Source organism: Hetaerina americana, unplaced genomic scaffold, assembly GCF_022747635.1.
Source record: "Hetaerina americana unplaced genomic scaffold, ioHetAmer1.1.p SCAF_6, whole genome shotgun sequence".
NCBI lineage: Eukaryota > Metazoa > Arthropoda > Insecta > Odonata > Calopterygidae > Hetaerina > Hetaerina americana.
The window spans coordinates 83,843,139-83,855,974 of record NW_027287205.1 but is presented as its reverse complement, the minus strand read 5'-3'; the positions used below and the strand labels follow the sequence as shown (position 1 = coordinate 83,855,974).

Below are 12,836 nucleotides of genomic sequence, written 5' to 3'. Positions count from 1 at the left end.
CCACTTTATTTTACGCGTAATGCAGTTCTTCTAAGCTATGTATTACATAAAATATCAAATGTTTGCCTAGTTTCAGGAATCTAGTTACAGCCAAATTTAAGACATACACCCCTTCACATCTACTGCATGCTTTCCCAACTTGGTGAGGTCTCAGCATTCTCCATGAAATTCAAAATAATGGTGTTGTTAAACAAAAGGGGAAATATACAAAGACCTATCTGCTCATTCTTCTTTTTTTTTAACCTTTAAACTCATCGAGAGGTAATTCAAGTACTGGAACACTTGTTAGCAATAAAAAATGTTACAAAAAAGTTTATCTTGGACTTGCCAATTCAAGACTGAAGATATTTCAGCCATCCATAATTAGCTTTACATATGGAACAAGAATGTTAAAACTTGATTGAAATTCATTGTACTAGTAATAAAGGAAAAGAAAACATCTTCAGGGTTTCTTAAAGTTAATTAGCCCTGCATGCAAATGCACTGGCTGAATCAAAGGGAAAAACATTTCAACCCAGCTGCACTTTCAGTTTGATCAATGATTCAGTCCATTGTGTTCCTTCCCAATTGTTTATTGGCATACTTTGTGTTGCAGCCAGTGTGCAGTAGACTGTGGTGTAACACTGCCCTCGGGGAGGAAAAGGAAGGCTGCCGGACTCAACACATGCCATGGGCCGACGGCACATCGTGCGGCTCCGGGCTCTGGTGCCAGAAGGGAAAATGTGTCGCTCAAAACAGGAGTGCCCTCATGCCCATTGACGGAGGCTGGGGACCTTGGCAGAGGTGAGAGGAGGCCCTGGATGGTCAAATAGACTGCTTGGAGGAGTGAATTAATGCAGCATGAAACTTTGCTCTTGCTTTATGATTCACGTTGAGTTGTAAATGAAATGACCTCGGTGTTGGGACATCTCTTGGGCACGTGTAATGATTGCAGGTTCCATTGTTAGCCTTGGCTGGACCTGTTATTAAGGACTAGTGACAGTCAGAGGGAAGAAAGAAGGGAACTGGTAATTTTTAAATTCAAATCAGATTTTAACACTCCTCTTGCATATTGAAGGATAGAGGACTGGTTTGATTGCAATGATTTGTTTGGCGGTTTCAATGGAAAAAAGAGATTTCCAGAATTTATTTTCTTTTTGACCTTTTGAATGTGGCCAACATAGAGACCAACTATCACTGCCAGTTCATTCTCCTCAATAGGATGACTGTGAAAAGCCATTCCTCCCAGAGATAAAAAGACATACCTTGTTAAAAAACTATTTATCTGTAAGATCAACCATAAGAGAAGGCAATTTCATTAGTATTCCTTCATTTCACCTTTCTGAGGCACAAAGAAAAACTTTCAATTGAGCTGAGTCATGCGATATAATTACAATGAAAAGTTATATCTAACCATTGGCCATAAAAAAGAAAATTACTCAGAGAAAGTATTATACTGGATATGGAAAATTTTTCCAGTTGGAAAGGGGGAGGAGTAGATGTGCTGGAAGGGGGAAATCATCACTCGGTGATGAGTTATCAAAAACTCGGGGACAGTCACCTCCTTTCCTTTTCCCTTTTAATCCATCCATAATAGTCGATCATTACCGGAGTTTGCCCATTATTTTCTATTTAGGTGTAAGAAACCATGGTTTTGAAAAATGAAGGCGCGTCAACCTGTTGACCATGTTTATGCAAATATAAGTATTTGATTGTATGATAATTTCATTGGCCAATAGAATCTGCAAGCAACATTTAGCGCTTGCTCTGTATCGATGATGGTTGTATGAACCATATCTCTCAAACTCTCATTTTTCTAATGATCTTTGGCATTATTTGCAAATCTTGCTTGATAGACATGCGATCTCATTATACATGATCATCTTTTGGAAAGAATTACTCTTTTTCACAATTGGGGAACTGTTGAGATGGAGAGTAAATGAGTGTGCCTGAAGTTAATCCACTCTTTTTTTCCAACTTTCAGGTGGAGCTCATGCTCTCGGACTTGTGGTGGGGGAGTGAAAAAGTCAGAAAGGTCTTGTTCGTCACCAACTCCAGCAAATGGTGGCAAGTACTGTGTTGGCGACAGGGTTCGGTACAAGTCTTGTCGCAAGAATGAATGCCCTCCGGGATCTAGAGACTTTCGTGAAGTCCAGTGTACAAATTTCAACAATAACAATTTCAGCATTCCAGGGCTTCCAGCCGATGTGAAGTGGATCCCGAGGTATGACGGAAGTAAGTAGAGAGTGTCACCTTGTTTTAAGGCTCTCTTTCAGTTTTTGCCTTGCAGTTGCACGTCTTCTGTCACTGTCATTCACTTATTTGTATTCTTGAAAGTGGTCATCTCTTCATTCTCTGGGTAAAATTTTGCACCTAACGTTGAGCTTTCAAAGATAATGCTACTGCAAAATGCTTGCAAATTGGCAATCATTAAAAGGATTAACCGCAAAGATTGATCTAGATTTAATTTTCTTTCATTTTTAGTTATTCCTCAAGAGCAGTGTAAGCTCTTCTGTCAGGTGGCCCACTCCAATGCATACTACAAGATAGAGGATAAAGTGAAGGATGGTACTCCTTGTAACCCGGAGACGTATGACATCTGTGTCAATGGCATTTGCACCACTGCTGACTGTAGTCACACCATCAATGCTGTAAGACCTTTAGGTAAGGTGAGCCATTTGAAGCAGCAACTCTTCCCGTGTATGTAAGTACCTTAGTCTTTGCCCTCTGCAAAGATACCCTGTCTCTCCACAAGTCGCAAGGTTAATTAGGTAAAAAAGACGGCCACGGAAATCTAATTTCATGCCGCAGGTTGTTTAAATGTCAACATTCGAGAGACATCCAGAAATTTCATTTGCTTTGGTGTAAATTAAACGTAATAATGATCACCTTTTCTGAGATGAATCTCCTCGACTAAGCTTGGCTCTTGGTCTGCTGATTTTCAGTTGGTATGTGCAGTCGGTGAATTTGAATATTGGATTTTTCCCAATGTTGCAGGTGTTGATATTTGTGGAAAATGTGGAGGAGATAATACAACATGCAGAGTGATGGAAGGGAAATACACTGAAGCCTACACATATGATTACCGTATGGTTATTAAGATACCAGCTGGAGCATCAAATGTAGACATCAGGGAAAATTGTTACAGGGAATCTGACAGAGATAAGAATTATCTGGGTATGTATATGTTATCTTCAAATTAGTTTTTAATGATGGTATAATTAAAATGAAGCATTGGAAAAGGACATTTTTGGAGGGTACACTGATAATTCTGGATAACAATTTTCTCAGTCCTTACCAGTAAAAATAAATTTCAGTTGATATATAGTTTAAATATACAAGGTATTTTAAAATAAATATTCATTTTTGTTCAGAAATTGTATCCCAATTGTTGAATATTCCATTCTTCAAAGTATGAAAAGGCATTTTCAATCTTCTCAGTTTAAATTGTTTTTGCACCTTAGGCACACATAAGACACTATTGTCCAAGTTCATCGTTATTCAGGAAATGTGTTTTTGGTGAACTAGGATTTGTAATTGGAAACTTGGTACAATGGTCCATGCTTTGTTGAAACCCTTGTGTGCTAATTTTCCTTTACAGCCCTTGTGGATCCGGACACTGGGAAGTACCTACTTAATGGAAACTTTAGCATCAGCACATCCATTAAACTAATTGAGTATGGAGGGACAACTATTTCATATAATGGTGGTGATACAATGGTTGAAAGAATAAATACAACAAAACCTCTTAGTAAGGCTCTCACCCTGATGGTAAATTTTATTTTAGTATTCTCCATTAGTGTGTACATTAAGAAGTAAATTTTAGTTTTTAATGTGGTTGAAAGGCTCAGAAAAGATTTACTAACGGCACACACAAAGATCATATCATCTATTTTTGGCATTCCTGAACTTTCACCGAGGATCTTTCAAGAGCTTATGCGGAAGGGAATTCCATAATTCCTGGATTTAATATTTTCTAATACAAAAATAATAATCATAATAATAATAATATAATTCAGTAATGTACTCACTTAATAAACCCTTGCCTAACACTTCATTTGCTTTTCTTTTTATCTGCCTTATTTTTGCCATTTTATGTAATTAATATTTGAAATTATTGATTTTGAATTCATGAATGATTGAACAGGCTCTAATGAGCTTTCAATTCACACTTAAAATTGAGGATTAATGTTCGATTGCGAGAAAGAACTGATATCTGTCCGACTGTGTGTATTAGGTCCAAAAATCATATCATATTTATTTTCAATCGAGTCAATGAGTGAATCATTCATGAACATTTTATCATTTATATTTGTTCTATTATTTCTATTGTTTATTGTATTTTGAATACTTACTGAGCACTACCATTAACCTAGAATTTGTTAACATTAGCACTACATGTTAACTACACTACATTAATATTTGTGTGTCCATAATATACATAGATTGATGTATTGAAAATATTAATTTATGAGAAGACAAGAAAAATGACAGAAAACAATCAAATGCCTATTTGATTTCCGATATGCAACACTTCATTTGTTTTATTATAATGCATTATCAATCTTTTCAAATATTTGCCATATTTCCATGTTACATAGGTAATTGAATCAGGTCATGAGTTGTCATTGTGAAGATGCTCTGAGAAAAATGTTACCATTCCTCTCTTAGGACAATAAATGTTCTTTAGCCCTGATTCAAAGCTAATTTTTATTAGTTTGCTACATAATCCAACTGCCATTGTAATCCAACTGTAAGTCTCACACAATTCATATTCACCAGGCATATGCCGGGCAGTGACGTGTTCCATTCATGTGTTTAAGGAACCAATAAAAATAAATCAATCAATATTCTGTAATGGCCGTCCACACTTTGATGCATTTTTTATTGTCTTTGTTTCACAAGCAGCAAGAATCTATATGCTCATGGCACTAGCATAGAACTTCAACAGTATATGCAGACATCTTGTGTCATAACTTCCCATCATTCACATTTTTTAAACTTAAAACAATTATTTGTCCAAGAAATAGAAATAATTTTGATCTCTGAGGCAAATAAAATTATTATATTATGTATTTGGGGCCCATGGTAGTCCAGGGGGTAGAGCTTTGGACTACAGATCGGAGGGCCTAGGTTGCTGCCTCTGTGGGCACCCTCTGCTCCTTCCGAGGGATGTTCTTTTTTGGGTAGCAGAACTTCCTGGTAAACCAAAGCTGTCACAGGGAAGGGAACTGGCCCCCTACCCCTAATGTTTCACGTGCCGTTGGGATTAATATTGGGCATTTGTTATATTGAATGTTACCGCCTAGCAAACTGCCAATTTGTAACAGTTTCGTTTGAATAATTATTATAATTATAATGTATAATTATATATAATTATAATAATTATATATATATATTATATTGTTTGAAGCAATTCTTTGATGAATCATTTTCGTTCAGGTTCTGACAGTGAACAAGGCATATCCACCAAATGTTCATTACCGATATATTGTGCCTTATAATAAATCAACATATCGCTGGCAAATCAGATCAGAATGGACAAGATGTAATCGCCTTTGTCAAGGTAGGTGGAGTGCAAAATGAAAAATGTTTTCAAGTAGTTCACAGAGTAAGAGCTTTGCTGATAAAAATATTTTTATGGACAAAAACTATTTCAAAATAAACAATGCTCTCATCAAGTAAATTACTAAGTAGAATTCACTTATTTAAGCACAGCATATCTTCTTTTTAATAGTGTCTTTTGATATTTAAAATAAGCTGAACACTTTCCATTAATCAGAAATCTTTCTTAATGTGGGTAACATAATGTTTCATGAATTAGTTGATTTCAGTGGAGTTAAATACTTTATTGTGACTACTTCTAAAATTTTAAGCAAGCAAACTTATTATTATTAAATGAGATAAGTACTCTGCGTAGTGAATAAATGGAACTCTTATTTGTAGGTGAAAGATATAGAAGACCTATTTGCGTCAGGGATACACAAGGAAAGGTTGAATTAGTTAATGATAACCTCTGCATTGGTCAGCATCGTCCTAGAAGTCACTCAGAACGCTGCAATAATCACTGCACTCTAAGGTAAGCCTCATTTTTCTCATATAACCCTGAAAGTATTTTTGAGTTGTCAACAGTATGTTGAAAGAAAACTTGTTGTCTGTAAACTGAAAGATTTGATATTGAAACCAAACAAAATTATTTCTCGTTTTCAGTTTCTCTGTTCCCTTGTCTCTCATATGATGCTTCATACCTTTCTGTCTCTTTACTTACTCAGTGTGTTCCCTTCAAATTCAAGGATTAAGAGGTGTTGTGTTGATTTTTTAGAGGTTCATTATTGTACAAATGTTGATGCCAGCAAATCACTGATTGCTTCTCAGGTGGAAAATAACGCACCAGTCACCGTGCTCTGCTCGCTGTGGAAAAGGAACAAAGACCTTAACAATCCATTGTGTGCAAGAGTTACATTCCTTGAGTGGTGGTAAATCAAAAGTGACAGTTCAAGAGTCTGACTGCAGTCATTTGCCTCACAGACCAGCACGGGAAGTTCCATGCGAGGGTCTCTGTCCCAGCGCCACCTGGCAGTATTCAGAGTGGAGCCCGGTGGGTGGAACTGCATGGTTTACATATTTCCTGACTATGTTTACATAATGATGTGGGGATCGGAATGGTGCAGTGGTTAATGTACTGGCTTCTCACCATGAGGACCCGGATTCGAATCCTGGAGACGAAAGATATTTTTCAGGGGTACCCCAATCTCAGTCAGATGGGACATTAAACCTCTCACCCTTAGGCGCCTTTCGTTAATAGTAGGCTAATGCCGGGCCTGAGTTTCTGTCCACCCTTCCTCCTTTCCCATCCACATCTAATGGCACAAATGACCTTAGCTGTTGTATGCCTCCCCTAAAACTACTGCTGCTACATACTGATATTGTTTACCATTTCAAGCCGGTATTGTTTCATACTTCTTTGAGTGTTTATTTATGATTCTTTGAGTGCAGGTTTTTGTCGTTATGTGTTGGAGAATTTGAGCAATGTGATACCTTATTCCACCATTTGTAATCGTGCACTTAACATCCATACTAAAAAGAAAGACTCGTACTTTTCCACAGATTTTATTATACGGTACAACGCGTTTCACCGACTTGCGGCATCATCAGGTACAAATTTGCGAAACAGACAGAGCAAGAATATATACCCTCTGGACAGAGTGGGGGCAGGGAGGGTTGGAAGGATTTGAGAGGGGTGGGGGGCTTGCAGGTGCGTTGATGGATTGTTTTGATCATTTCCAGGCTAGTTTCTCGGAGAGGAGAGGGGAGGGGTATGGGAATAATTGCTCATTACAAAGTGTCATGTTGGGTTTCACCAAGTGCCTTCTAATCTCTAATTGCTCGAGAGCGTCCATTTTTAATCCTTTTGGGAGTGTGTGTAATATCTCTGGGATAAAGTCACTGTTGTGGTTGAATTCTAGTAAATGCTTGGCGAAGAGAGAGTTGTTATTCTGATTTTTGTGACACCTAGCGTGTTCCTTGACTCGTAACTTGATATTCCTGCCGGTCTGACCGACATAAACGCTGTTGCAATCCTCGCATTTCAGTTTATAAATGCCTGATTTGAGAAGGCTATCCTGGGTGTCTTTTCCATTGGCTAGAAGTTTGGAGAGGGTTATGGGTGGGTAGAAGGCTGCTTTGAGTGAGGTGGGTAGGCAGTTGGAAATCCTATATGAAATATCTCCCAGAAATGGGATCGAGCACCACTTAAAATCTTTAGATACTGCGGGCTGTGATACGAAAATGCACTTAACATATTTATTGTATTGAAATTGTTGAATCATGCTGTTTGAGCATAAATACTGTTGAAATAATCATCAGATTATCACAGAACATAAATATTCTTGGAAGGGAATTGGTGCAAAAGTTGTTGAGGCAATTGTTTGGTTAGCTCACATGATTTGAAAAACAAATCCTAGTACCAAACCAAATCGTTCCGATGAGATCGTTTGAGAATCTATCATTTAACCATCTCAAGTACTCATGGGGTTAAGATTATGTTTTTATTACCTAATCATTTATTTCTATTTACTTCATCAACAAAGATTTGCATATAATATCACTGCATGAATAATGCGTTCATGCTGGCAATTCTTTTCTTTTTATGATACCTCTAGTGTTCAGCTACATGTGGAGAAGGTGTTCAAATAAGAAAAGCCATCTGCAGGTCAAGTGACGGTCAAGAAGTTTACCCAAAGGCCTGCCATGGATACAGGGATTCGAAATTTCATAGCTTAGAAGAGCGGAGGACTTGTAACATTCAGGAGTGCCCAAAATGGGCTACGGGAGAGTGGTCCCCGGTGAGTTTGAAAGAGAAGCAGAGAGTTTGAAAATGATGGTTATAATCATGAGCACAGAATATATGCTCCTCAGTACATTCATATATCCATAATGAGAGATAATGGATAATGATTCCTTAGTGTTTTTGCTGTATTTATCAATGTAATTTGAGTGTTTAGATGTGTATGAAATTTTTTTGATTGCAGTATTTATTAAGCAATAGGCAAAAGTATTATGCCGTAGATTTAATTAATTATATCATTGATCAGGAAATGAAGTTAAGAGTTCTACACTCAAGAAATTCACTCGTCAGAAAGTCCTCAATTCATATTGTTCTGATTCGGTCATTTTGATATTATATGAATGAGGGCTTGTGATGCCATTCCCATTAGTCTTTCTCATTAGATCCAATTTGTAATGATTCAATTTTCAAAAAATTGAAAAAAGCCTTTAGTGTGTGTATTTTTCTAGTTAGCATTATATCATTCAGTCTCTTTAATTCTTGTTGAAGCTAGTCCAATATTTTATTGTTTAAACTTGGTCCAGTTCCATCATGCAATCAGTTCCTATGGGAAAATGTTGTTCCCGAATCAGATCTACAACAGATATGCAAACCATATACTTTCTGCAATATGTAGAGTTTGATGTGGAGGCAGCCCTATGTGAATGAGGGTCAGGAAGGGGTTGAAACTTGATCTCACCAACATCCCATGAAATTTCAAGCCACGGAGAAGGGAGAGGGATGGTCATTGTAGAATAAAAAGCAGCATAAACATTTCACTGGTCTTTGCTGTGGCCATTGGAGAAAATATTGCCAATCAATTCATTTAGCTTTCTCTTTTACATTTCATTTGTTTCCTAAATCAAATTGCAAAACCTTTTATAACCTTTCCTTAAACATGCTAGAAAAGTGATTTTTTTCAAAGCTTTCTCATTGTGGTGGCATTTAGTGATGTGCATGCGCGCCCACCACTCTCTTCAAAGTGCTTTTTAACTTTCTCTCGTGGTACTTGTTCATCATTGCAGTTTTATTACTGTTTAAAACTCCACAATGATGGCCTTGATAGAGGGGAAGCCTTTATTGAAAGTCTTTAATTTTGCAAAGAGAAAAGTTGTCAATAGTATTTAATGTATTAATTAAAACATTTTTGTGCTCTCCATATTTTCCCTGTTTCATTTCTGTCGCATTCATTAATGATCCGTGAGAATTCCATATCCTCCTTTGAGGTGAGAGCAAATACAATTTTACTATGAAACTAAAGGTCATTAACTACTTACACTGCATCATTTAATGAAAGGAATCATTACCAGAAAACCTTTTTTAAAATTCACCCTACTCCATTCATTTATTCCTTTCCTTGCTATGTGTTTTTTTTTAGTACTCACAAAATAATAATAGTATGATTAGTTTAGTTTTCTGGGAAAAAAAACGTTTTGCTATTTACTTGATATCTGTATATTTCTGTGTTCTTGTGAGACTTTTATTACACCCTTTAATAAAAATGGCTGAAAAATGAAAAAAATATACAATCCGATGCTAAAAAAAACAAATTAATCGCAAGGATTGGCAGAGAAGAGTTTCTGCATATATTCAGTTATATATATATATATATATATATATATATATATATATATATATATATATATATATATATATATATATATATATATATATATATATATATATATATATATATATATATATATATATATATATATATATATTTTTTTTTTTTTAAGTTAATCTACCGGTTAAGGTAGGTTTTTGGATGGACACAACTACCAAAAAATATTTTATTACTCCTAACAAAACACAAAATCCATCATCCTACTCTATATCAGGTTCCTCTTCATCTCTGAGTACTTTCTTCCTCCCTTCATCCCGTCCAACATCCCTATCCTGTTCCTTCCCTTTCCTCTTTTGCCCAACATTCTACCCTCTATCACAGTCTTCAACATCCCACTGCCGGTCAACACCCCCTTCATCCACTTTTCCTGCCTCCATAGGATTGCTCCCAACAAACCCCTCTCTTCGCCCACCATACCAAGTACTTCCTCATTTGTTTTCTTCTCTGTCCATTTCACTTTCTCCATTCTTCTCCACACCCACATTTCAAAAGCCTCCAATCTACGTCTATCCTCCTGCTTCAATGACCACGTTTCCGCACCGTACATAGCTACGCTCCATATCAAAGTTTTTACGAGTCTTTTCTTAACATCCTTACTGAAAGTCCCTGTCATCAACTCCCTCCTCCTTGTGAAAGCCTCTTTGCCTAGCGCAATTCTTCTCCTTACGTCCCTACTACTTTGACCGTGTTGGTCCAAAACACTACCGAGATACGTAAACTGTTCTACCTGCTCTAGCTTTTGCCCTCCTATTTTAATGTTAAGCTTGGCCTTTTTCTTTCTAGAAAATCGCCTAACCTTTGTTTTATTAATATTGATTCTCATCCCATACCTGTCGCACTGAATTTCCAATTCACTCAGCAATGCCTGCAGCCCCTTGGCTGACTGACAAACTAAAGCTTGGTCATCAGTAAACCTAACTGATTTTACGAATTCCCCGCCCACTTTCATTCCTACCTCGAGTTCTTCCCATGCCTCTTTGATCATTTCCTCTGCATACAGGTTGAACAGCAACGGTGATAATGGGCAACCCTGCCTTACACCCCTTCCTAACACTGCCCATCCTGACTCCCCGTTTCCCACCCGCACCCGAGCAGTCTGAGACATGTACAGGTTGCGGATTAGCCTCCTTTCCCTCCAATCTATTCCTATCTTCTGCAATATACTCATTAGTTTTTCCCAATTCACTCTATCGAACGCTTTTTCGAAATCTACGAAACAGGCAAATACCTCCTGGTTGTGCTCTATATTCCTCTCGATTAATAATCTCAATACTGCAATGGCATCACGCGTACCTCTCCCCTTCCTAAACCCAAACTGATCATCCCCTAAGTAATCATTTGCCCTACTCTCTATCCTTTTGTTTATGATCCTGAGAACAACTTTAGCTGCGTGGGATATCAAACTAATTGTCCTATAGTCCTCACATGACGTGGCCTTTACCTTTTTCGGAATAGGAACTAAAACTGATCTCACAAAGTCTTCCGGCCAGATTCCCTCCTCATAAATGCTACGGATCAGCCCATATAGCCTCTTCCTCCCACATTTTCCTAAGCATTTTAAAAGTTCCACGGGAATGTTATCTACCCCCACGGCCTTATTTAGTTTCATCTCCTTTAATGCCCTTTCTATCTCATTGTCTAGTATGCCTGGACCTAAGCTGTCTTCCTCTACGTCATTTTCTTTTTCAATGTCTAACTTTGTTGGTCTGAGTTCTTTACTATACAGTTCTTCTATATACTCCTTCCATCTCTCTTGGATCTTTCCTGCTTCAACTATTACTTTACCCGCCTTATCTCTAACTGTTAGCATAGCTCTTCCTTTCTTACTTCCCGAAAACGATTTAACTTTGCTGTACAGCGCACCGATTTCGCCCTTCCTCTGCAGACTTTCCATATCCTCGCACTGCGTCTTCCACCATGCTTCCTTTGCTTTATTTGTAGCCCGCCTCAATTTATTGTTCAATTCTTTGTACTTCATTTTGCCTAATTCTGTATTTATATTCTTCCATTTTCGCCGCTCATCCATCTTTGTAATCATCTCATCCGTTATCCATGGTTTCCTAGTCCTTTTAGCGTTAACGGTTCCAATAGTGTCCTTTGCGGCTTTAGACAACCCTTTCTTGATCATTTCCCATTTTTCTTCGATAGTACTAAGCCCTTTACCATCCTCCATGATTTTCTCTACCGCCTGTTTGTATTCCTTCCTTTTCAACCCATTTAATAGAACCCATATATATATATATATATATATATATATATATATATATATATATATATATATATCACGGCCATATTTTCCACGTATTTTTGAAATTGGTATGTTTTTTGATTGTCTGTGCATCTTCATGAGCATCCACTGGCATGAGGACAACATCGGGAGTTAACTGTGTTTTCAAAAGACGAGGTTTCGTTCCGCCTCCTGAGGTTGAGTCCTTGGGAGGTAGAAGTAAATGTGGATTCTTGGCAAGCCAGGGTAATTAACAGCAGCCAGATATGGTAATTGGGCATGGTATTGTTACCACTTTTCTTCCTAAACCCCTCTGAAAGTGATGGTTTATATGTATATTTATGTAGTCTAATAGTCATATATAAAGAAATTATAAAGTTATATATATATATATATATATATATATATATATATATATATATATATATATATATATATATATATATATATATATATATAATAGGAACGTGGAATGTTAGGACAATGATGAGGACGGGGAAATTGGAGAATGTTAAGCGAGAGATGGAAAGGGGAAATATAGATATTTTAGGTCTATGCGAGGTGAGATGGAAAGATAGCGGGGATTACTGGAGTGATAAGTATAGAATAATATACAGCGGTGGGGACGAGAGCCAACGAGGGGTCGCCATAGTATTAAATGAAGAGGTAGGAAGAAG

At 37.2% G+C, this 12,836-nt stretch overlaps 1 protein-coding gene across 1 annotated transcript in view; it reads left to right on the top strand.

Annotated features, from left to right (window-relative positions):
- The window catches only part of AdamTS-A (ADAM metallopeptidase with thrombospondin type 1 motif A), a 752,668-nt gene that overhangs the window by 713,324 nt on the left and 26,508 nt on the right, over positions 1–12,836 (top strand). The window contains exons 10-18 of the mRNA XM_071594266.1: positions 596–783; positions 1,964–2,214; positions 2,464–2,643; positions 2,977–3,156; positions 3,581–3,750; positions 5,422–5,545; positions 5,926–6,058; positions 6,355–6,577; positions 8,142–8,324. Of these exons, the coding sequence (XP_071450367.1) occupies positions 596–783; positions 1,964–2,214; positions 2,464–2,643; positions 2,977–3,156; positions 3,581–3,750; positions 5,422–5,545; positions 5,926–6,058; positions 6,355–6,577; positions 8,142–8,324 (1,632 nt within the window). The remainder of the gene's footprint in view (positions 1–595; positions 784–1,963; positions 2,215–2,463; positions 2,644–2,976; positions 3,157–3,580; positions 3,751–5,421; positions 5,546–5,925; positions 6,059–6,354; positions 6,578–8,141; positions 8,325–12,836) is intronic.